The sequence below is a fragment of the Bicyclus anynana genome, chromosome 5 (genome assembly GCF_947172395.1).
Source record: "Bicyclus anynana chromosome 5, ilBicAnyn1.1, whole genome shotgun sequence".
NCBI classification, from domain to species: Eukaryota; Metazoa; Arthropoda; class Insecta; order Lepidoptera; family Nymphalidae; genus Bicyclus; species Bicyclus anynana.
The window spans coordinates 8,977,635-9,004,566 of NC_069087.1; the positions used below are offsets into that span (position 1 = coordinate 8,977,635).

Here is a 26,932-nt window from a genome sequence, read left to right on the forward strand (position 1 = left end):
AACAGAGTAACAAAATGGCTTCCATTGTTCAAAGTTTGTCGTGGAATTGACTGTATTAAAGTAAACTTTTTAAATTAGTGCCTGTGTTATTTTTAATTTGGTTTATACACTATCACATTGACTTTTATCACTATAATTTAGAATCATTAGATTAATTCCTTTTTTTCATTTAGAACTGTGATTGGTGAAATTGTATAATAGTTGTACCATGAGTAATTACGAAGACGATCAAAGTGAAGATGGTGAATTAGCACGTAGTCCTGTTCAAGACGAAATGGATTTCAGGTAATTAAATCATCATTAATCAGCAGTCCAAATCTTTTAGATCATTTACTAAGTTTTCTTTTTTAGCAACTGTATTTAGGTTATATTGATCAAGCGTATTGTAAGTACTTATTTTTTACAGTAATTATTTGTATTTTTTTTGAAATAGCTTATCTGATGAAGATCGTGACAACGCGGATTCCCTAGTTATTAAACCACCGCAAGCTGTGATTCGTTCTCATCGTGACAAAAGAGGTCACAAGCGATCTGTTAAAGACAGATACAAGGAAACTACTCGAAAGGAAAAGAAACATTTATACAGGTTAGTTTGTTATATGTAGTTATCACATCGTTCTATGTAGACTCTTATATATTTATAATTTTATTTTATTAATGGTTATTATGTTATTTAAGGTCTGAGTCGTTGCTCTGGGGATGTACAACAAAATAATTATTTTTTTAACAGGGAACGTGATAAGTCTGATAAACCAAAACGTGAGTTAAGTAAAAATATAGAACGTGACGAAATGCCAAAAGAATATTACAGAGAAAAGCAATACTACCGAGAAAAAGAAGTGTATAGAGAAAAGGATGTCAGGGAGAAAGAAATGTATAGAGAGAGGGAGGTCAGGGACAAGGAGTTATACAGAGAGAAAGATGTTTACAGAGAAAAGGATCCTTATAGGGAAAGAGAACATTATAGAGAAAGGGAAATGTATAGAGATAATGCAGCCTATAGAGAAAGTGGAAGACCCAAAGAAGTTTATAGAGAAAAAGAAGTTTATAAAGAAAAAGATCAAGTTCAAAGAGAACGTGAAATGTATTCAAGTCGTGATAGACAGTATAAATACACAGATCCTGAGAGAAAGAGGATTGAAAATGAAAGAATAGAAACTAGATTAAGAATATTGGCAGATGAAAGCAGAAATAACCATACTAATGAAAAGGAAAATAGAGATAGAACTTCTGGTGATAAGGAACTTGAGGATCTAAGGAGTAGGTTATTAAGTAAAAGAATATCAAAAGAGTTACAAAATCAGGAGACAAAAAAGCCAAACGAGCATGAGAGCAGGGAAGCTACAAATTCTGTACATAATGAAAGGGAGAAGAATTCTGAACGCCATTCAACACTTGACAAACATCAACAAGAGAGAAGAAAAAGATTATTAGAAGCAGGTAAAGATCCACAAGTTATTTTTTATACTTTAATTTGTAGTTATATGTAATAAAATATAAATAAAAATGTTGAACTATGATTTTAAAAAATTATGGCATATTCTTTTTTTTTATTCTTTTTAAGTTAGCCCTTGACTACAGTCTCACCTGATGGCAATTGATGATGCAATCTAAAATGAATGTGGGCTAACTTGTTAAAAGGAGGATGAAAATCCACACCTTTCGGTTTTTACGCGGCATTGTACTGGAATGCCAAATTGCTTGACTTGAATATTTGCCAGTAGGGTGATAACTCGCCGCGGCCAAAGCCTCCCACCAGTCCAGCTGCGGATCGAACCCAGGACCTCCGTTGTAAATCCACCGCGCATACCGCTGCGCTACAGAGGCTGTCAATTCAAGTGACCTTTACAATATTAATATAATTGTTTCACAGAAAGAGAAATGGTTAAAAGAAAAAATGAGTCCCGAGTAGAGCTTGAGGCGAGGCGCGAGGAGCGTCGGCGCCGTGGCAGGAAGCGCTCAGTGTCACCCCAAGTTGTGTCCAGCAAAAAGAACAAAACTCAGCACTCACCCAATTATGGTGAATCAGTTGTAACTGTATCTGATGCAAGCGACATAGAAGTGAAGAGTGACTCCCAAAACTCTGAGCCTGAGGAAGGTTTGTGTTAATTTTTTAATCTATACTAATATTAAAAAAAATTTTTTTATTTCTTTGTACTAAATGTGTTTCTTTCAAATTGTGATGGGACTTCAGACTACTTAAGTTCTGATACCAATTTTTAGAACTGCTATTATGTATACAGTTGGGCTTGTACATATAGTAACAAGTCTAAGGTATTAGATACCTAGGTCTCCCCTAATACCCCAATATGTGAAACAGATCTCAAAAACTTATTTTGAGAGAGCCGCCACCCGCCCCAATCAATCATTGGTTGAGGCTTGCAACTACACCCCCAATTACAACACTGATTGTAGATATAGACTCAAAAAATGATCTATACAAGAGCCTAGAGGGCACTTGTACAATCAGAATAAAAAATAAAAAAATTTAATGCTATTCCATTTGTGTTTACCTCAATGGTCAATTAATTTTTTCCCAGATTTTCAATATATATTTAAAGTCAAACCATTGCAGATATTAAGGATATCTCTGTGATAAACCAATCAAAATATTGCTCTTGGTAAAATAATTAATAGGCTTGCAATTTTGCTTGCTTATCTTATGTTTATGTTTTACTATGTGATATCAATGTTGGGATTTACATTGTGTAGAATACATAAGACATTTATTTCCTTTGTGATTGAAGATAAACTTGTGATTTTGGGAATCTAACAAAGATTTAAACTGAGATATTACAAGGTCTTTCTTGCAAATATTATAACACCATTGCACAATAATTATAATTTTTACAATATTCTTTTTTCATCAGACTTCATACTAATATTATAATTGTGAAAGTTTGAGTGTGTCAGACTTATGTAATCCCTTCATGATGGAGCTTCTGATTTGACTGTTCTTTGGAATGAAAATAAATTATTTCCTGGATTAACACAGGCTTCATTTTATACAAAAAAAAAAAATAATAGTTCCCACAGAATATGTGAAAACAAAACTTCATGCAGATTGTCACTGTGTCTTCTGTTAAAGACAATACTGATATGATGGTACTATAGCACACTAACTTGTTATTCAACTTATATTCCTAATTGGCTGTTTAACAGCAACATACCATCAGCTATTTCAAAATTGACAAATTATATAAAAGATCTGAACCATACAGAGCTGAAGAATTGGACTCAGGACTTCAGGTCCATAGAGCAACGCAATGCACAAATAAGGCAGTTTGTTATATCATTGACAAAATAATATGTTTGTTTAGGTGAACATTCCAACAGCGAAACTGAAGATGAGAGTTCAATGTCAGATTCTGACTCTGACAGAGATTCAAAGTCTGAAGACGAAAACAAAGAAAATAAATCAGAAAAGGAAGAAGAACCTGAGACTATCATTGAAAAGGAAAAGTCTAAATCCAAATCACCAACTTCTCCAAAATCAGAACACGGCAGTCCTTCATCTCATGGATCAGTAAGGTGAGTGACGATTATTGTAATTAAATTCTATTAATGGTATATTTTTGAGGACTACCATGTTTTGAATCTAATGAATATTTTTGATATTGTAAGTAATAGGGTAGTTGACTCATATCAAATTTAATATAAAAAATATCAATTTCATTTTGTACATTGAATAAGGGTCCGAAATACATCAATATCAATTAATGAAAGTTAAGGATTTCTTTTAAAACTTCAAATGTCAAAAACGCTGTAGTCCATTTTGTGGTGTCACTAATACCCTAAGTGTACTAAACGTCGAACTAATTGTTAACTAAGATTTTTATCAAACACTCCATTTGTACGGGATTTATTGTAGTGACGTCGTGAAACAGTTAAAATATAGACTGTCATGGCTGAATATGTGCAAACTTATAGTCATTAGTGTGAATAAAGGCGAATGTTTGTCTGTGTTATTGTTACTTCTTCATGCGGAAACTGCTGAACCCATTTGTCTGAAAGCTCGGCCACTTTCATACAGGCTGTAATCAGCCTGTTAATGTATTTACTTTTTTAAACTCACAAAATATGTTTGTAATTCATCTTTTGTTGAGGTAAAAATTGAATTTAAAACTTTTTATTTTATTAAATTAGTTATTTTTATTACTTATTTTATTTTTTAACAATAAAAAACACAGAAAAATACTCACACCTGTTTATAAATTATTTATCTGTGGTTTAAGTTTAAATGTGCCCGACATCCTTTTGAATGGAGATAGATTATACTATGGATATTTATCATTTTAGGCTACTTGTTATCCCACAAAAATCCATTGTACCTACAGGTTTGGGAACTTTGTTTCGCACAGAGTTGCAGGCATACACTAGTTAATAATGATGAAATGAATTACAATGTTAGGCAGGAAGCAATGTAAGGAAGTAACTACAGTTTTATATGTCCTTATTCAAGGATTTTCCTTGTCATAATAATTGAATAACCTACAGTAAATTATACATATAAAAATTAAATTCAATAAAAAAAAGAAAATCTATCAATTCAAGTTTTGTTAAGATAATTTTTAACTAATGATTAAAGGTCACATTCAAGATCTAAAAGTAGAAGTCGTTCACATTCATTTTCGCCACCACCACCGGGTGAAAATGGTAAAGTTGCTGAAGAAGAAAAGCCTCAACAAGATGATGAGGAAATCAGGTTAAGAGAAGAGGCAATCAATGCCTTGCCGCCATACTATCCAGCACTACAGGTAATTATTTTTCTTTTCATTAGCCATTTTTATACTTGCGAATTTGTTTATTTGATGGAAAACTGTTCAGCAGCATAATTTGAACATCAGACACCATTTTTGTGTAAGTGTATATTAAATTTTGGATTCTCATTAACATTGAATAATTTGGCCTTTTACAAAGAGCTTACAAATAGTAGAAGATATGAATTAGAAATGACATTCACCCATCTGTTTATTGGATGGAAAGTGTTTTATATAATTTCTAATTTATATCTTAGATTTCTTCAAATGAATGCTAACCTGTGTTAATTTATAGGGCTGTCGATCAGTTGAGGAGTTTCAATGCCTCAACCGAATAGAGGAAGGCACATATGGAGTTGTTTACAGAGCTCGCGACAAAACAACAGACGATATTGTTGCTCTGAAACGCCTTAAAATGGAAAAGGAAAAGGAAGGATTTCCCATCACCTCTCTGAGGGAAATCAATACATTGCTCAAGGTAGGATCACAATTTCTATTTTTATTATTTTAAGCTCACTTGAGCCATCGTAATGCATCAGTGCTCACTTTTTGAAGGTATACAAAATTGTTTGTCATTATTACCTATGCAGCTTTTATGAGCCACGAGCTGCGAGGCACTCGATGGCTCTTGTGCAGAATTCACAAAATTAATGCCTTGTATTTTATTCCTACAGGCCCGGCACCTCTTACCAGAAGAGTGTAAGTGGTAATGACAGAGGTGTGTGACCCCATACCAGGGGTTAACAACTCCATTACACGGGCGGGCCTAAGTAATTAAGGGAATTTATTCCAGGGGGAAACATCAAAATATACACAAAACTTAAGTAATTCATTTTCTTTTAATAATGAATTCCAATAAAATTTGAACATCGTATATTCTGAACAATTTTAAATGGCAGTACAACAATCGTCCTGCAGACATCGTCCATAAATTAAGGTAAATTCGTGGAAGTTATAGTAGTTAATAATAAACTATTTGCAATAGTTGTAAAAGTACTAAGTTTGATTTAAAACACTTTTCATTCAATAAAGAGATGGGTGAAAGTTGTTCCTAATTCAGATGTACTAAGACTAATAAGTTGGTAATTATTTTTTTTGAAAGAAATTGCCCTTTGTAGCAATAACATTAAATAATGAGTAATTAAATAATATTGCATCAATCTCCTATTAAAAAGTGGATGCACAATCAGTGACCAAAAAACGTCCCCACTCAATGAGCGCCAAACACAACTTCTTGGCACTTAATTCAAGTCGACGCATTTGCAAATTCAACCTTAAACTTAATCCTTAAGGTTGAAATTGCTCTGAATGTGGGTTTTCATTGAATATTGAGCTATGTTTAAACGCTTTTAGGTATAATGTTCTTTACCAATAATTCTAAAACTGTCAAAGCAAAATTGGCCAGTTTTTAAGTGAACTTTTCTACACGATTGTGCATCCTTTTATTACAAGAGGTCAATGTAATATTGTAATAGTTCCATTAAGCTTTAGCAATCATGTTATCTGATGTCATTTTATTAAATAGTACTGTAACATTTAACATACAAAGTCATAATAAGCCTGTTAATATGAATCAAAGTTAATGAAAAAGGTCAAATATTGATACTAGGCTTTAGACATTGATATGTCGAAAGTCTAGTATCAATGTTATGAATATCATTGATTTTACTGAAATTATTCATGAATTCCTTCTTTTTATTAAAATTAAATTTATATGTATTTTCGTGATTTTAAATCGAGATTTTAAATATGTTTCTTAAAATTGTTGGTTTTTGTTGATATTGGTATACTAGTCATTTCAATGATGAAGTTGCCTTCACCACTGCTGTACCATGAGAAAAAACTATCTAAACGACATTCACTTTTACTATTTACCAGATACAGTATACTGTTACTTCGTCAGTATTTTTATATCTTAAAAAAGTAGATTATGAAACTTTAGCACAATAGGGGCTATTAAAACGACGAGTCATCATTATCGGCCATCAGTCTCCTTTTTTTTTATTGTTTACAAGTTAGCCCTTGACTACAATCTCACCTGATGGTAAGTGATGATGTAGTCTTAGATGGAAGCGGGCTAACTTGTAAGGAGGAGGATGAAAATCCACACCCCTTTCGGTTTCTACACGGCATCGTACCGGAACGCTAAATTTAGCCACGGCCGAAGCCTCCCACCAGCCAGACCTGGACCAATTAATCTGCCCAGCCGGGGATCGAACCCAGGACCTCCGTTTTGTAAATTCACCGCGCCATACCACTGCGCCACGGAGGCCGTCAAAAGTGAATGTTCTTTCTATTAAAAATGTGGATGCACAATCAGCGACCAAAAAACGTCCCCACTCAGTGACTGCCAAACAACTTCTTAGCACTCAATTCAAGTAGTCGCATTTGCAAATTCAACCTTATAGTCAATTCTTAAGGTTGAATTTGCTCTGAATTTGGGATTTTATTGAATATTGGACTATATTTAAAGGCCTTATAATTTTCTTTACCAATAATTCTAAAACTGTCGAATTAAGGCCAGTTTCTAATAAGTGAAATTTTTACATGATTGTGTGTCCTTTTGTTATAAGAGGTCAATGTTATCAGCCTACTACAGGGCGTAACGCCTAACATGCGACCAAACGACGTAACTAGTGAAGAAATAGACAAAATTCAACCAATTGAGGTGCAACCGGTAATTTCGGTATCTCTTGTATTGTCATGGGACGAAAGATATGGGACCGAAAGAACTCCGCCGCTATTGGTTGATATTTTATCTACTTGGTTGCATGCTGACTCAGTGGCATTAATAAGCGACCAACGAGACAATCTCGTGAATAGAAATAGCCAAAAATCAATGGCGGTGCCACCGCTATCTCTTTCATTTTAGTTAGGACGAAAGAGATGGAATTGGAACAACTCTGCCGTCACTGAACGATATTTTGTCTACTTCTTTTCGCTTGACCGCATGTTAGCACAACAGGCCTCCCTCCTTATAGGAGAGAAATAGAGACTAATTTAATACCAAGTTATAGACTGTTTCATTTAATTATAATAACATAGAGAACTATGCCCCCAAAATCCTACCTTAATGGGGGTGGAATGTGTATTTTATATCCGAAAGAATAGCCTATATAAATATAACATCTTATAAAATATTCATTTCATTCTTTTACAATATGCATGTGAATTATGATATTGTTTTTAAATTCATAATTGATTTTTATGGTATATATGAGTAGATAAAACTCATTATCTTTTATACAGAGTGTCCTGTAATTAATGGACAAAACGCAAATGGTAGATACACCACCTAATTATTTAAAGCTGATTTGAATAGTTTTTCAAAAATCCCTAGGATGACCAAGTTATATTTTTTTTTCGGATTTTTCAAGATTTTCTATCTTGAATCAGTTTTTGCAATGCTGTAGTTGCTGGATAGGAAGATATTGAAGATCTGATTTTTGTTAATCATTACGGATTAAATTACCAATGCACTGTAATACTATTTTTCTAAATAATATTTTATTTGTTTTGTGCAAGAAGCTTTGAATGCAATAATTATTTTTCTTTTATTAACATGACCCAAGTAAAAAAAATTGTCCTGAAAAAAAAAAATGCATGGAATTGAAACATACCATATTTAAAAACATGTAAACGTCTTAGCAAGGTTTGTAAATTGGTATAAAATTTCTGTCTACTCTTTGTATTTACAAAGTTGCTGGTAAATTTTTAATACAAGAAAAAAATTTGAAAGTGAGAAGTTTTCAATATTTTCCTTCAAAATGTCTGACAATATCTGCCTACTTGCTTAAATTTAGGTACTAATATTATTAGTCATTTGTATTGAATTGTTATGAAGAAAAACTAAATAAAAATTACTTTTGCTTGTATGTCAAAATGCTTGTTTATTCATTTTACGAAATGAATTCTTCATAATCGTTATTAGCCTATTTAAATTTAAATGGTCTATAACAAGGAGACAATCATTGTAGGAGAGGAGATTTGGACCCACCACTCTGCTTTAATGCGGGTTGGTGGGCTTAGTATGATAATGTTTGACCTCATAACGATCATTTTTAAATGTTAATGATGATGAACCGGATAGACGCATTAACATTAGTCTCGTAAAATAAATAGAGATGCCTCAATAATTAAATAAACAAGCATTTGATCTGTGAGTACCTAAGCGTTGTTGAACAAAAATCAAATCAGTTTTTTCTTAATACCAAGTCAATATAAATGACTGCATTAGTAAATTTAGGCAAGCAAGCACATATTATAATACATTTTGAAGAAAAAAGTTGTAATGAGCGCACTTTTAAATTTTTACCTTGTATTGAAAATTCAGTACCTCCCGTACATTTATACTAGCAACTTTGTAAATACAAACAATAGACTCAAGATTTATACTAATTTACAAACCTCGAGTACAAGTTTTTAAATAATACTCCGTAAATTTTTTTACAGGTCAAATTTTTTAATCGAGTCATCTTATTGACAGAAAAATAATTATTGCATTCAAAGCTTCTTGTTAAAAACAAATAAAACATTTATTTACAAAAATAGTATTACAGTGCATTGGTAATTTAATCCGTAATGTTTAAAAATCAGATCTTCAAAATCTTAATTCCAGCAGTTATAGCAATAAAAAACTGATTCTAGATGGAAAATCCTTTTGAAAAAAAATATAACTTGATCACCCTAGGGATTTCAGGAAAACTATTAAAATCAGTTTTAGATAAGTAGGTGGTGTATCTACCATTTGCGTTTTATCCATTAATTACGGGACACCCTGTATGTTTGTAAATGTACAAGATTTTAGACTGTCAAAATATTTACATTGGCTCAATATCGATCCAGTGTCATTAGTTTGGCGTGCAATGCTGGGTCAAATAGCTGGATTGTTGAAAACCGATAAATAATATTTTATAGTTATCTGAGTAGCATATTAATTTGATTGATATTTCCAAAACATTTGTATGTAAAATCAACCAAACTCATCTAAAACGGCTGGACCAACTTTTATAAAATTTTGTGCGCATATCAGGTATATTTGACAATCGGCCGACATCTATTTTTCATACCCCTAAGTGATAAAGAGTAGTGAGTGAGATTTATAAGGTAAAACAATATAAGCCCAGGATCCGTGGAACATTTTTACAATTGATTACTATCAAGTTAATTTTCCGTGAGTAGCTTCGTCTTGATGAGACGCTCAACTTTTTTATTTACGAAAATTCATGATTCTGGTAGCTAACGGGATAACCAGGTAATAAAAAATTCTGTGCTTCGGAGAGATACGACGAGATAATGTACCACGCAATTTGTGGGACATTATGACTGTTAAGTTGTATAACTATTAATTAAGCAACAGTAAAAAAATCACCTACTTAGTAACAACTGTAATAACGAGGTCATTAAAAGTTGTTACTAATCAGATGTTTTTTTACTGTTGTACATACTGTTGTACATAATTAATAGTTATACAACTTAACAGCCCTAATGTTCGTCAAAATTGTTTGTTACATTGTCTCGTTCCGACTTTTTCATTACCTGGTACCCCAGTTACCTACCAGATTCAAGAATATTCGTAAATAAAAAAGTTGAGCGTCTCATTAAGATGAAGCTACTCACGGAAAATTAAGTTGATAGTAATCATTGTAAAAATGGATCCTGGGCTTTTTTATTCTCTACAAGTTAGCCCTTTACCTGCTACAATCTCGCCTGATGGTAAGTGATGATGCAATCTAAGATGGAAGCGGGCTATAATGCTTTATTGCATACTGTTGTTTTGGTATACTGCCTACAGTAAAAGTGAGCGAGCGTGCACATATGCAAATGTGATTAATTTCAATTTCATAAATTCTTACTGACGGAAAAATATTTGAATTATGTTTATTGAATAATTTTACATCAGTTTATTTTTTTGATGCATTGTAAAAACGCAACATCTATAATAATTGTTGACCATTCATATTTTGTAGGGTGTAGGTCAACAAACAAACATCCATACAAACTTTCGCGTTTATAATATAAGTAGGATAAGGACTCTAGTTTACGATAATAAGGGTCAAACTATTGTGGGTATTGTCATATTATCCAGTTGTGGAAACTGAACCCACGACCTTGTATGCAGAAGTCAGGGTAACTACCTGATTGCGCCACTTCCTCAAATAACAGTTGAATTCAATTCATAAATTTAAAGCTGTTCTGTTACGATTTCTCGCATCAGCCTTTTTACCCGACTGCAAGAAGGGTTATGTTTTTCGCGCGTATCTTGTATGTATGTATGTATGTATGTATGTAGGTAGGTATGTAATATTCTTTATTACCGCATATCTTCCAAACCACTGAACGGATTTACGTAATTAGGATATCGTTAGATTTGTCTCAATAACCCAAGTGTTCTTAGATAGGTGAAACTAAAAAAATAATAACAAGACGACTGTGAGACGCTATAATTTTTTTTTCCTAATATTGCACACATACCTACACCTATTAAATAATGTAGAAGAAAATCATTCTATCCAATATCTAAGGTCCCGACGGTTTTCTAATTGCTTTCTACACTTCTGGACTGAGCTTCTTTTTTTCTTTTCAGTTTTTTTATACTTTATGCAGTCAGGTTTTTTTATTTGTTTAATTAATTTGGTCTTTTTATTGATCTGTAACTTTTTACTCCCATTGTAAAAAATACATAAAATTAAAAGTGGGATTTATCAATAAATACAATACGACAACCAACAGTCCGGTCACTTTAGACATTCGAAGTTACATAAATTCCCACTAAGCTGAAAATCAGTAAGATTGTTTAAAATATGATTAAAAATAAAATTTAAAAGTTAGTTAGTTATACATCACACCTACCCTACTCCAACCCTACCCTACTCTACTCTTACACTACCCCACCTTTCCCTACCCTACCCCTATCCTACCCCTACAAGTGATACTAATTGATGTTATCGAGCGGGATGAAAAATGATTAAAATATTAAAATGATTATTAAAAAGCAGGGGTTGCTAATAGAAAAGTGAATATTTAGGGTTGTATGTATTTTTAATTGCTACATAATGATAAAACGAAAAAAAAAATATCCAAAAAAAATTGGGGTAGAAACTCTTATCACAGGGTTTGAAAAACAGATAGTACCTACGTAGCCGAATTTCTGTCCTACTGTATGCATAAAAAAATTCATAAGAATCGGTCGAGCCGTTTTGGAGGAGTAATGTTTGTATAGAAAGTCCTTCGTTTTTAGAGTTTTAAAAATTTGTTCATAAATCATAAAAAAATACGAATTATAATGTGATTCAAGATTTTTTTAAATTCAACCCATAAAATGTTGGAATAGGGGTTGACAGTTTACATTGATTTCCACGCAGACGAAGTTGCGGGCGTCTGCTAGTTTTATATATTAGATTATTACGATAAATCCCACTTTTAATTTTATGTCTTTTTTTACTGTGTAAGTCAAAAATTACTAGGTTAATAAAAATCTAAACTACGGGAACTATTATTTGATGTCGAGAGTGGCGCAGTTGGTAGTCACACTAAGTGTTTGTAGTAGTGATCCATGGTCGTGGGTTTCGACCCCTACAACTGGATATTTTACAATACCCACAATAATACGATTACCGTAATATATTATCGTAATATTTATTTTCCCTATTCCACTCCATTGTACTGCCTTGGTAAACTATATACCAACTTTGGTGCCCGGTTGTCCTACAGTATCTGAAAATTTATCACCGGATTATACCGGATTATATATTTTTTACAGTTCTTAACATTGTTACTTGTTTAACAATTCAATATAATCGTAGTAAAATAAGGATATCTTTTAGTAGTCGAAAAAAAAGTTACATCCGCTACTTCGACCTCTAACCCTCTATTAAAGCGAAATATCTTGAAATGACTCGAGCTTCAATACTACCAAAAATTGTCAATATCCATTGCTGAAAATCGCAAGAAAATCCATTCAACAGTTTTCGAGTTTATCGCGAACAGACCAACAAACACGGCGGAGGACTTTGTTTTATAATATGTATAGATTACGATACCTACGTAGAAGTGCATTGTGCAGCTATTTCTACATTTGAATTAAAATGCGCAAAGATTGACAGACAGCATCCAAAAACTATATTTTGATGAAAGATCCACTCTATCCAAAATAAATCGGAAACTTCGTCAAAAATAATATTTTCATACCAAATATTGATCACTTCGAACCGAAGTATTCTTCCAACACGTTTTCCTGTCATGTCCTTTTTTAGTCTGGGGAAGCAGCTTTAACTTTCACACCAGTAACCACCTTGAAAAAAAAAATCTTTGAGCTGCTGTTGAAGCTCAGTTGACCCTCCCTTTGCTCGCCTGGGAGAAGGCTTGGCTGCATTGGGGATGATAACAGTTTTTTAAATTGTATATGAATTAGGAGTATGCAAATACTAAAGTGATTTCTTATAAGTAACAACGTATCCGAGAGCATTACTTTCGGAGCTACAGGGATTAAAAGGGTCATATTTACGGCACTGCCAATCTGAAAAACGCTCGCTATTAAAGACGTCGTACGTCATAAAGATCGTTAGATTTGGGTGTTGTAACGAAACAAAATTACAAATGTCTTTGTTATTTGTGCGTTTATAAGTGGGTTTATAGCGTAAAAAATGCCTGCCTGGCGGTAAATCTACCACGTTCCCCATTAATATGTGCAAATCTTCGGATAAAATCCTCTGATTAGAACTCTTATGATATTCCAGAAATCATTGATCGGCGACGGTCTTCACTAATGAAAGCATTGATTTTGCCGACGTTTTCGTCATCCGAAGGAGCATCCTTTCTCTTCGATAAACATTTCTTCATAAAAAGTCGTAAGCATTACAATAGTTTCCGTGGCCGATAGCCCCAAAAAGAAACAAATTTGTACAGAGCCGCGCATTGCTGTCGACAAACGGCCATCACACGGCGAAATGGGAACAAGCGAGAGTGGAGAAACTCATTGTTCGGTATACCATAGGAGTATATCTCTCTCCTGTATTAGTATGCGAAGTACTATGGCTGTAAGTGCATAGGTTCGTGGGAGTTTTATTTGAGAAACACACATTGACCTTTTATAATAAAAGGACGCACAATCATATCGAAAATTTCACTTAAAAACTGGCCAATTATGCTTTGACAGTTGTAGAATTATCGGTAAAGAAAATTATAGCTAAAAACTTTTAAATATAGTCCAATAATTAATAAAATCCCAAATTCAGAGCAAATACTTGAATTGAGTGCCAAGAAGTTTTGTGTTCGGCACTCATTGAGTGGGGAGCTTTTTGGTCGCTGATTGTGCATCCTCTTTTTAGTAGGAGATCGATGGAAACACACCAAAAAAATTACAACAATGCCAATGAACAAATTTCTCCACTCCCTCTCCGTTGTAGTCCAATTCCCGTTACTTTTGGGTCCTCCCTCGTATACCTACTTACGACACACGATCTAGCTAGGTAGGTCCAATTTCGAGATAGAGAAAGTTCGGGAACTCTGCGACATCTTTCCTTAATGCCTATAGACGAAAGTCTTCGAACAGTGATGTCTGGATTATGGACCCTAGACTTGGCCGCTTACTAGAAGGCTAGAGCTTCATAAGAAGGCACTCACTTAGCGCGTGATAGAGCGAGCTATGCTCGGAATCAGAATTTAGGAGATCCGCAAAAAAATTTACCGACTACTCAAAGAGTGGCAATCCACGGGGTACAAAGTTGAAAGAGCCGACGAACTTGGCGTCATAGGGTAATGGAATAGCGACCCCGCATTGGAAAGTGTAGTGTTTTGAAAATAGCAGTGCATTGCACTACTGGGACTGAACGATTATCACTGACAGGTATATTGTTGCCAATAGACCTGTTATAGTGCTAGTCAGAGAGCCGTGCAATAATGGGAATGAAGACTAGGTTTGAATATATTAATTTTTATGATACATTACGGTAAATAAATGGTCAATGTTAACTAATTTATATATAAAAAGCAAAGATTGTTTGGATATTTGCAAAATAAATAAGATTATAAAATTTGAGAGAGAGAGAGACGAATATCTTAGCATTCCATGGATTCACCGTGCGGGTGCCGGGTCCATCGCGTGGTAGAGAGAAGAACTCCGAGCAGAGTCCTGAACTTGTGACTACAAGATGTAGGGTTAAAGAATTCCTTAAGGGTTAAGGAGTTCTCTGCTCGTGTTTTTCTCCCTGCCTAGCCAAATTTGGTAAGATCCCATTAGAGCAGCTTTGGATCTATTAACAAATGTTGTATCGTAATTAGATAAAAAAATCATACATTAAATGTGACATTATTCTATGTTTAAACTATAAACATAAACGCACAATTAACAAAGATATTAGTAATTTTGTTTGAACGCCCATACAAATCTAACGATCATTATGAACTAAGACGTCATTAAAGCGCACCATTTTGTATGGGGCGTTTTTCAGGGATCCGTGGCAGCGCCGCAAATCTGACCTTTTAAATCCCTGTAGCTCCGAAAGTAATGATCGCAGATACCCTGTTACTCTTACAAAATTGCTTTACTATTAGTGTACTCCTAATTTATATAATATTTAAAAAACTGTCATCATCCCTATTTTACTGTTCCATATGATGATAATCTGGTTAAAACTGAAAATGAAAAAGTATCAATAACATTAAATATGACATTATTCAATATTTAAACTATAAACATAAACGCACAAATAACAAAGATGTTAGTAATTTTGTTTGAACGCCCATACAAATCTAACTATCATTATGACCTAAGACGTCATTAAATAGTACCATTCTGTATTGGGCGTTTACAGAGATCCGTGGCAGCGCCGCAAATCTGACCGTTAAAATTCCTGTAGCTCCAAAAGTAATGATCGCAGATACGCTGTTACGTTTACAAAATGGCTTTACTATTAGCGTACTCCTATATGTATAGAAATCCTACAATAAAAACACCTTCAAGGCAAAACTGAGTAGTAACTTTCTAGGGAAGTTTGTTCGATCCTCATCCTCATCAGACCTCATCATTGCATTCCATAAGCCATCATAGTCGAGCGCAAGCCTTTTGACTATAAAAATTGGACCAGTGCTAGTAGGATTCGCTCGCCCACCGAAGGGTTACCCTATTAATTTGTAGGTACAGCTTTTGCTTAACCTTTCTGATTTATTTATACCCTATAGTTCATTTTAAAGTTCTGGGTCAACAGAAATCAGCCTTAAAATTTTGATTCCTTTGAGTGTGTTGAAATATACATTTTATGCTACATCGGCACGGCTGAATCTTTTTTTTTTCGTTGATTTGGAAGTTTCATGTTTTCACAACAATGGCATACGGTGTTTATTTGCGTAATTATCAAAGTCAAAACTTAATATAAACCTTTTAGTGTATTTTCAAGCTATTTAGTTTTTATAACACATTCTTAATATTAATTTCCTATTTATATTATGCAAATAAAAATTTAAATCTTCAGTAGTTTTCATAGATATTGATTTTTGCTTTGAGGGGGCAATATTGAATACCGAGCAAGCTTTACTTGTCGTTCAATGTTAGTTCTCGGTATTCAATAGGCTTGCACAATCCAAGCCAACGACTTGTATAGCAAATATCTGTGGTTCCCTACAATATTGTTGCATTTTCGATGACGTAATAGCTTCCTTGTGTTTGATATTTTTTTTTACTTTATTACCAGTGTGAAATGTTTGGTGTTCTAAGTTTATTTAACAACGTATTTAGTAGGCTATTGTTTATTATTAAATACAATAACATTTAAGTGTATGTAACAAAATTTAACGTGTTTCTTATGTTTTGATTCGTGTTTAAGATATCTCGCCTAAATAATAATAATTTTAAGAAGGACTTAAACAATGGATGAAAAGCAGATTGTGTTGTATTGCCATGTCAGAATTCACGATGTTCATATTTTGGAACTATGTTTCAAAATGAAATGGGAAGTGTCGTATATTTTATAAGAATGACTGTATTTTATTATGCGTAAATATATGTATATAATTTTATATACATTTATTTATGTAAGATATGTATTTTGTATAGGTACATTTATTATGTCTAAAATTTCCAATTGCATGCTATAAATAATAATAATTTGTTTTACGGGAGTTTACTTAGGGATGCTTATAGATTTTTAATATAATTATACATATTTACAATTAATGTAAATTATTATGAACGATAATATTTAAGCTAGTATTTTTACATTATTTTGAATTTTTCTTTACCTACATTGTAAGTAAACTATACCTGCATTGTAAGTACTACAATTTTAAAAAGCTTTTTGTTTATGTGTATGTGTTTAAAAGAATGTTTCTCAAAAAAAATATGTTAATATATACACTATTGTATGTAAATAATTTTAGAAATAGCAATTTAATAGATTTCCCTTTTGTCTTGATTTATGTTTACACAAAATCAAAAGCAAGACAAAATGAAATCAAAATTATTCCATAAAAATAAAACAAAACACGCGCTATTTAAAAACATTAAATCATTCATTATTTCGCTTTAAATATAATTTCTAAATTATTTTAAAATTTTATAGTCTAATTATTTTTATGGATATCTTGTTCCTTTCCAGAATTAAAAAAATATATAGCTAAAACTTTATCGTTCGGATTTTAAAATATGGTGCTAATTCAGTTATTTTCATACTGTATTCTTATTTACTAGTAGTACTTCTCGAATATAGTACTAGTACTCGATAATACACTACTAACTTAAGTGTAACTGTATTAACACCATCATAATATATTTATTAATGTAAATGTGGGGGTAATTATACTTCAGAATCAGAATCATTTATTTGCAAGAAATTTATATATATATATATATACAAAAATGTTCTTATGTATTAAGAACATTTTACATTTCATTTCAAAAATGTCTCAAGTGTCTGGCACGTCAATGCGTTTGCTGTTGTGTCCTGTAGCGCTATTCTGTAACAATGTTATTATAGCTCGACAGAGTGAGTTTCGAATTAGCCTCTATAGACTGGGGTCGATAATTTTTAAAATCATAAAAAATACAGTAGGATGAAACCCATTAGAAAAGTTGGGGAATATGATAAAAATGAAAGGAAAAGATAAATTACGGTCGATCCGAGTTCGGAAAGTGGGAGGGGGTGAGTTTTTAAGGATAAAAAATGGTTTATCTTGATTTCCGGCAAAACTACAAGTCCTATGGAAAAAAGTTGAATGGCAAAATAAAATTGTAGGTCATAAAAAGATCTACAACTTTTGTATCTCTCTGTCTCTATTATGGTGTTTAACAAAGATAGATAGAAGTGACTTCGAGGCTCACACCGTCGAGCACTAAGAGCATTATTATAGAATAGCGCAACTGCATTGCGTTATAACAATTATTTATATGCAATATTCATGTGATTACAATACACTACTTTAACAAAGCTATTACACTAACGGATTGCGAGCGTTTTCAAAGCGTAGCGGACTCGCAACGGATACGTTACGGGCGCGCAACATACACGCCGCGTATCTGCAGCGAATTCGTTGCGGACGCACAATGTTGTACTATCTCGTACAAACGCCAGTCCGTTCCAGTGTTATCAAACGTACGATTTAAATCGCATTCGTACTACTTTTTTGGCTCTTGTACGATGTACGATCGAGTAATCGAAATCGTACGCAAAATTTACGATCTTTTCAAATCTTAGGCCATCCATCCGTTTCATTCCATCATGAATCATAACTAAAAAAAATATTAACTAGTCGACGAAAAATTAACCTGCGATGATTTGTTGGTTTAGAAAGAAAAGTACAAACAATATAAACAATAGTTTTTAGGTCAGAAATCTGTTTTTTTTTTTAATAAATAAAACAGCAGTGTTTTCTTGTCAGAATCCATTTTGTTACGACGGAAACGTTGCGAATCCGCCACGCCTCCGCGACGTCTTTGCTACAAACAAATTTTTTTTAAAAAGATTTTATTTTGTAATCCGTTCGCTGACATTTTAAAAGGTATAAACTTTGAAATATTAATAAAATATAAGAAGGGATACCCCCTTGTATTTTATTTGTCCGCAAATATGATAAAATCTTTTTAAGATTTATAAAATATTGAAAAAAAAGACTAATTAAAAAGCTTTAACCTTCGGATCTGATATAATACTTATTATATTTAAATATCAATAAATATTATTATTATTACTTATAACAACTATATTTTTAGAATATATAAATAAATTTTTATGTTAATTTTTATAAAAACAGAGCATCGAAAAAATATAGTAATTTTACAATCCAATAACTCTTTGAAAAATCAAAGAAAGATTTTTTTGCCGACGGTTGTTGGTTTTAGCCTCTAATAAGTCTTGAAATTGTTTTATATTCTTTTTATATTTAGTACTCGGAAAAAATAATATCCCGCTTGGATTTTAAAAAATTACTATATCACTGATACACTGTTTTTAAGTTATAGTTAAAAAACGTTTCGTTTCGTTTTAAGGTTATTAAAACTGCAATTTTGGCTTGCAAAAAATGAAAAATATGCCTTTCTCAGAATTTTATTCCGCGTCGAATTATCGCTATCGTATCGGTATCGGTATCGCTTGTACTTATTTTTCATTTCATTCTAACAATTCTTGGCAGGTATTTTTTCCTCGAGTAGCGTATGTATGCATTGCGAGCGGAACTTATTTTTTTACAATAATCATATTCTTAATATTGTACCTAATCAAATAATACCTAATAAAAAGCACTTGCTTACTACTTTGTAGAATGCAGGACAAGAAGTTCAATTGCAACAATAAAAGCATTGCTGCCCTTTTTCTAAATATAAAATTTCCGGATCATATAAAAATACAGAAACTGAAGATATTTTATAAGATTCCTATAAATCAGACTAAGATTATTATTACTATTTATCAATTATTGCTTATATTAATGTGTTGTTTGTAGGATTTTATTCCATAAGTCGGTGCCACATTTCATAGATATTGGCTTTGTAAGCTGCAATTTAGCGGAGTTCTATATTTATATTTTTGAATAGTCTTAAGAGATGGCAAGCAAGGATCTGTGATGGCAAGACCTACGTCATTTTATAAAAGCTGAAAGTTTGTATATGTAAGTACAGAAAGTAAGTGCTGTAGGCAGTGTCGTGCACAATGGAAGATTTCTTCTCGAATACTGGTTCGAAATGAATCCTCAGGGTAGGCAGTGCATATTTTCATCTATGGAGTGCACGCTACTGGCTGGCTAACTATAGAGTAAACATGATTTTGTTTAGGAGGTAGCGGGAAATGTTTTCAAGAGATTTTGAAAGCTTTTTATAATAAACTTTCAGCTTATAAAAAATGACGTAGGTCTTAGGTCTTCTCCATCGCACAAAAGCGTTTTGTGGTGGTAACTTACTATTATATTTAGGCCAAACCGTCTATCAAAAGTAGAAATGTAGTTCCCAAAGCAACAGTGATCCAAACTCCACATTACCTATAGTTACAGCAAATGCTGGCAAACTGTCAGCTTCCAAAAAAGGATGTAGGACTGACCATAGGCTCTCATGCTAAAACGCCACATTCTTAGCGATGTGAACTTTGGATTTGATTTACGACAAGTTTTCTTTATTGGCGTGACTATGGAACTCTCCTATGTGCAACAACACATGTGCTTGAATCGTTACATTGTGGACTTATTATATAACAATTTAAACTATGTATTTAAGTAAATGATTATTGAAATTTTGTTACACTTTAGAAGTTAGTAAAATAATGAAAACTTATTATTGAAGAAATAATTTTAAAAAATATCTCTGCCTGATTGGCTATAGTGTAAAGGAATTACAAATAATAGACCTATAAATTATAAAGATTGCTTAGTCTATTATCAAAATTAATTATTTAAATAATGGATACATGTTATGTACAACATAGATCTATCCCCGTCCCTGAGAGCATAAATATGGTATTTTCGTTGCAATGGGATGTAAAATTGTATGTAGGCAAAATTATCTTATGCCTATACTAAAGCCATACTCGAAGTGCACTGTTTCCCAACAAACAAATAAGTAATGAATGTAGAAAACGCATGTAATTTCATAACTTTACATTATGTATTTTTCTTTTATATCTATACTCAGAGGCACATTATCCGCCCACTTCAATATACTCGCGTCATATTAAAGAGGGCGGATAATTGTGCCTCTGAGTGTATTTTCTAAGCTAATCAAATTAATTTTCATTACAACAAGCTAATTATTACTATTAGGTGGGAAATGACTAGCGATTTATACCCTCATTTTTAATTTGTTTGTTGGTAAACAGCCTACTTAATTGGCATATATTTTTTAAATATCCCAAAAATTTTAGAATATTGTTGGTGAAAAAAAGTGTCCTGTGTTTGTTAAGCCAAATCAACAAGAAGTAGTTAAGTATTCAATAAGAAACTATTAAACTTAAAATCGAGCAAATTGGAGTATGAAGGTTTTCAGGTACAAATCATGAAATATCTTGAAAAATAAATGATGAACGAAATGAATGATCTTACAATGAGTATGATTCAGTAAGTACTACACGTATTTGCATTAGTAATAAATGTTATGTGTATTATAATTTTACAGGTTAGGGTAACAAAACAACTGTAACAAAAGTTCAATTAAAATTTAAATGATGAGTATGTATGATTATATTATATATTGAATTGTTATGTAATAAGTTGTTAACTGCTACTAAAGTGTAAGTGTTTTAAACAAAACTTTACCCAAATGCTAAGCAGACGTTCCCAGGGATCGGCCGCCTTTTCGATTTTTTTTTACGAGAAGAAGAAAAATATCTCATCTGTGAAAAGTGTGTGGCGGAGTCATTGGATTTCGACTGATGAGTTTCACAAACAGTCAGTTCGTCGTAGTACTAACGGGTCGCACATTCTTTTTGCCTGTTACAGGGACAGCATGCGAATATCGTGACAGTGCGAGAGATCGTCGTCGGGTCCAACATGGACAAGATATTCATCGTCATGGACTACGTGGAACACGACCTCAAGAGCCTTATGGAGACTATGAGGGCTAAGAAGCAAGTCTTTCTACCAGGCGAGTTCATTTTGCAATAGTATTTGTCATATATAGCTTTAGTGAACAGAAGGGAGCGTACGATATTGTAATCCCCGATCCAGCTGCCTATGTCTCTGACCTTGACAGAAACAAGTTCATGCTTATGTTGACATAAATGTCAATATTGTTGTTGACGTGGACATTGACACTATTAAGGTACCCCTGTAGATGACAATTAACCTTTGACTGAAATTTTAAAGGTCTTTAAGTTCTTTTCCGTCGTAATATTGTATTATAGAGCAATATAATTCGTTTATCATAATAAATAACATTAAGAAAAATGTTTAGCGTATATTTAGAACCTTTAACCCAATTTACATTATTTGATTTATATTTTCTTTTTCAGGAGAGGTTAAATGTCTAATGACACAGCTGTTGAAAGCCGTACATCACTTGCATGACAACTGGATATTGCACAGAGATCTCAAGACGAGTAACCTATTGCTATCACATAAAGGAGTTTTAAAGGTAATTGATGTTTTTCAGTAATACGAGTGATATATCAAGTTTTGGTAACTTGAGGAATCCTATAGTATAACACTAGGCAATTTCATGCGGCATTTGAAACACCCATACTTTTGCAAATATCTAGAGTTCAAATCTCAGACAGTGTACTGTTGTAGGATCCGCATCTATCACGTTTTTTTCGCTTATATAGACAGGAAGGTTAATAATATTTTGGACCAAATAAATATATTACTATTATTGTTAAAAAAAAAATAAACAAATACCTATGTAACATATTCTAAGTTAAGGCAAAAAGCATGTGTCGGAAAAACGGGCTGACGTCAGCAGCGGATTAAAAGAGCAACAAAATACAATTATTGAATGAGAACCTTTCAGGTTTAAATATTTCCAATTTCCAAGAATGTTACTACTAATAAACCCTCGAGTAGCAGAGAATAACCTTTAGTGAAGTTCCGAACTTGTGACCGTTGTGTGTAGGGTTAAAGACTACTTTTTAGTTAACACGTAAAAGTAACACTCCCCTTCTCCACTCAAGTCATCCTCTCTGTCTATCCTAAAATAACACTCGTTCCGACAAATGCGTAAAATAAATATATAAGAAAATATATGAATAATAACCTTTCCTTTTAGTCTGGTATATAGATAGATTACGTTGATTCTCTCAGGTGGGTGACTTTGGTCTAGCCAGAGAGTACGGTTCCCCGCTGCGGCAGTACACGCCCATAGTGGTGACGCTGTGGTACCGCGCGCCAGAGCTGCTGCTGTGCTGCAAGGAGTACTCCACTCCCATCGACATGTGGAGCGTGGGCTGCATATTTGCCGAATTCATCACCATGAACCCATTGTTCCCCGGGAAGTCTGAAGTTGATCAGCTGAATAGAATTTTCAAGGTAACCTATTTATTATTTATGAGTAAACTAACTGACGTAGTTCTTCTTTCTTAGCCTTATACATATATCTCTACAAGAATACTCAAATCGTGGTTAAACATCGGTGTACGAGGGTGAAAATACTTGACGATATTTTCTCACCACAATTGCAACATGATTTTTTTTGTAATGATCATCATCATATTATTAAAAAAATCCAAATTGAGTAGCTATTACAAGGTGGCGGCGATCCGTAAGGTTGTTCCGAGGCGAGACAATCACATAAAGTTTGCGTTGCAGTATGGAGTTTCATACAATGAATTGAAGAATATAGTGCCAATCCGTTTTAGAGTTGATATGTGTGCTGATCATACTAGTAATAATAATAAATTGGTTAATATGTTATATGACAGATAGATTCTCTGGAGATGTGGTGTTGGAGACGAATGCTGGGAATCTCCTGGACTGAGTTCCGCACTAACGTCTCTATACTCCAAGAACTCGACATAAAACAACGTCTCTCGACATTAGTACACAGTCGCATTCTTCAGTTTTTTGGACATGTCTCCCGGCGAGGGAATGATTGTATCGAACGCCTTGTTGTGCAAGGGAAGGTGTTGGGAACTAGGCCACGCGGAAGGTCACCCATGCGATGGACCGACCAGATTAAATCTGCTGTAGGCGGTCCCTTGCATGAATGTACGCGACTCACTACACAAAGGGAGAAGTGGCGAATGCTCCTGAGGCGTATTACATCTGCCTCCAACACGTCCTAAAGACCACGACCGCTCTGTCAAGAGCGCAGCGACAAAGAAGAAGATGTTATATTCTTTTTGTATTTCAGGATTTAGGTACTCCATCGGAGCTGCTGTGGCCAGGTTACAAGGACCTGCCAGCCGTGCAGAAAATGACTTTTGCGGAACACCCCACTGGCGGAATGCGCCAGCGCATCGGCTCTGACTTGTTGTCGGAAGCGGGGCATGCGTTATTGCAAGGCTTTCTGACCTACAACCCGGCTAGGCGGTTCACAGCTGATGGTGCGCTAGATCACCCCTATTTCAAGGTAAATTTCAATTTCTAAAATTCTTTTTTGCAGCCTATTTTTAAAGACCCGCTACTGGGTTTTAGGTTTTCTTTCTTTTATAAAAAAAAAACTGTAAGAAGCTTACAGCAACGATACTGCTTCAATGTGGATAATTATTGGGGCGATACTGTTTGATACTCAGGATTACTATCCGAGACATGGTGTCATCCTCCACAAAATTATATTGAGAATTTTCATTGACAGGCTAACTACTAGAAGTAGACCAACAAGGTGGTTTCGCATTATTAATAATTATAGTCATTATTTGAGATTTCTTGATTTAGTGTTTAATACTTTTCCTCACTTTATCCTTACAAATCTGGTCAAGCTCTTGAGTTTTTATTATTTATAGATATCAAACAAACTATTCAGCTTTGGAATTTTTAGATTGGTGATATTTACAAGTTAGCCCTTGACTACAATCTAATACAACGGTAAGTGATGATGCAGTCAAACATGGAGGCGGGATAACTTTTTAGGAGGAGGATGAATATCCACACTCCTTTCGGTTTTTACACGACATCGTACCGGAACGCTTTGGTAACAAACCACGGCCGAAGCCTCCCACCAGCCAGACCTGGACAAATTAAGAAATACTCAATCTGCCCAGATTTCAAGATGATCAGGCTGTGTTTATGTGTACAGGAGCAACCCGTGGCCATCGAGCCGGCGATGTTCCCCACGTGGCCCGCGAAGTCTGAAGGGGGGCGGCGTACCACGCACAGCCCCAAGCCCCCCGCGGGCGGCGGCGCCTACGCGCAGTACGCGCGCACGGACACCGACGAGGCGCTCGGCTTCCACGTGCAGAGCCGCTCGGTCAACGTCGCACCAGGATTCTCGCTCAAGTTTTAGCCCACCCTTATCACCAATGTCTATATAGTACAAGATCCGGTGTAACAAATATATACCCTCATCTGTTATTAATTGGGATAAGAAATAAATTATAGAAAATATTCACATTGACACATTGCACATAGGTTGTGCATTTAATTGCGGCGAACACTGTTAACTGTTTTTTTTTTTAATTTATTTATTCTCGTTTCCTCATTGGTTAATTAAAACATAGTGCACTAGTTAAAAGAATATACCCAAAAGAATTTCAAAAGTAAAGGTTGCCAGATATAAACAGTTAAGTAATGTTATTTATATACTCTTTTCAGTTATTTATTATATCTCTTGATCTATTTCATGGTTTCCTAGATTTTGTATGAAAAACGTGTTCGACCGCAAATTAACTAGGCAGTCGATTTGCAATGTGTCACTGTGAACATTATCTTTCATATTTCATAGCACTAATAAATAACAGATGAGGGTATATATTTCTATTGCCGGATCTTATACCAATAGAGCTAGCTTCAGATAGTCTACATTGATATTCACACACGCTTGCCATAGAGCTATGTGCCTAACAACAAATAAAACGTGATACTTTACTAAAAATAACAGGATAATTTATTACATTTGCGAGTCAAAATTTATAAGGGTTTTGATCTATCTCGCTTCTTAATGTTGACTATGTAACGTTAAGCCACGTGTAAAATCAAATAATTATTGTACGAACACATAGCAATATGACGAATATTTTTGTATTACATATTAGCATTTAAGATATTGTCGACTGTCTGACTACATATTTCTACAGCGAGGAAGTAGCGCTGCGATGTGAAATTATTCTGTCACATGTAACTGCCTGATTTTGTGAAATATCTATACTAATATTATAAAGAGGTAAAGTTTGTAAGTTTGTAAGTTTGTCACATTTTTTAAATGGGGTAATCTTCGGAACTACTGGTCCGATTTTAAAAATTCTTTCGCCAGTAGAATGCTACATTATCGGAGAGTGCTATAGGCTATATTTTATATTGGTATCATATATATTAGCCTAATTATCACAGTTTTTGTCATACAGGTCGGACTGAAAATCCTCTTAAACAGACTTATTCGCATGCGCTGCCTTAACTATTGTGTAAAATTGAAATTAATGTATAGAGACTTTATGTATCTTTAAAAGTTCTACAAAAAAGTCCGCGATACCATATATCTATCTTCTATATATTAGCAGATATAGTACCTTTTGTGTTTTAAAAATTATTAATTTTATATACTTAGGTTTACGTCATTATTTATACAACTAAACTTTAATCCTTATTAAATTAAATTATTTAATAATCACAAGGATATTATGGAGGTAAGATTTGCCCTTTACAGTATGTTAATTACTTAAATAGTTTCGGAGGTAATACAAAATTTCTAAAAGACGCAGTAATTCCGCTATATGACGCCCGGCGCTTACATTTACGTAGTTCCCGTTCCCGTGTGAATATGGGGATCAAACATAGCCTATGACACTCGCAAATAACGTAGCTTTCTATTGGTAAAACAATTTTCCAAATCGGTCCAGTAGATCCAGAGATTACAACCACACGAACTTTACCTCTTTATATTATTAGCATAGAAGTCTTTATTTCTCTTGGTCATACCACCACTCTCGAAGGACTGGACCGATTTTGCTAAGGGTAGGAGTAAGATAGAGAAGTTACAGGAGAAGTTACAGGTAGGTAGATAGAGAAGGTACGGGTAGGGAAGCGTAGGGGTAGGGTAGGTTTAGGGCCGAGTTTAGGGTAGTGGTAGGGTAGGGGTAGAGGTAGGGTAGTGGTAGGGTAGGGGTAGGATA

General features: G+C 33.8%; 1 protein-coding gene across 2 annotated transcripts; it reads left to right on the forward strand.

The window, feature by feature from the left end:
* Positions 1-26,794, forward strand: LOC112050113 (cyclin-dependent kinase 11B). 2 transcript variants are annotated; one of them, XM_052881647.1, is made up of 12 exons: positions 1-285; positions 434-586; positions 731-1,440; positions 1,874-2,098; positions 3,321-3,531; positions 4,589-4,757; positions 5,056-5,238; positions 21,672-21,816; positions 22,184-22,305; positions 22,971-23,195; positions 24,019-24,237; positions 24,904-26,794. In XM_052881647.1, exons 1-12 carry the CDS (start codon positions 209-211, stop codon positions 25,108-25,110), a joined length of 2,646 nt encoding a protein of 881 aa, XP_052737607.1. In that variant the 5' UTR covers positions 1-208; the 3' UTR covers positions 25,111-26,794. The 2 variants fall into 2 exon arrangements, with proteins under 2 accessions (XP_052737607.1, XP_052737608.1); XM_052881648.1 differs by lacking the exon at positions 1-285 and having other exon boundaries at positions 446-586; positions 679-1,440.
* Positions 26,795-26,932: the final 138 nt, after the last annotated feature.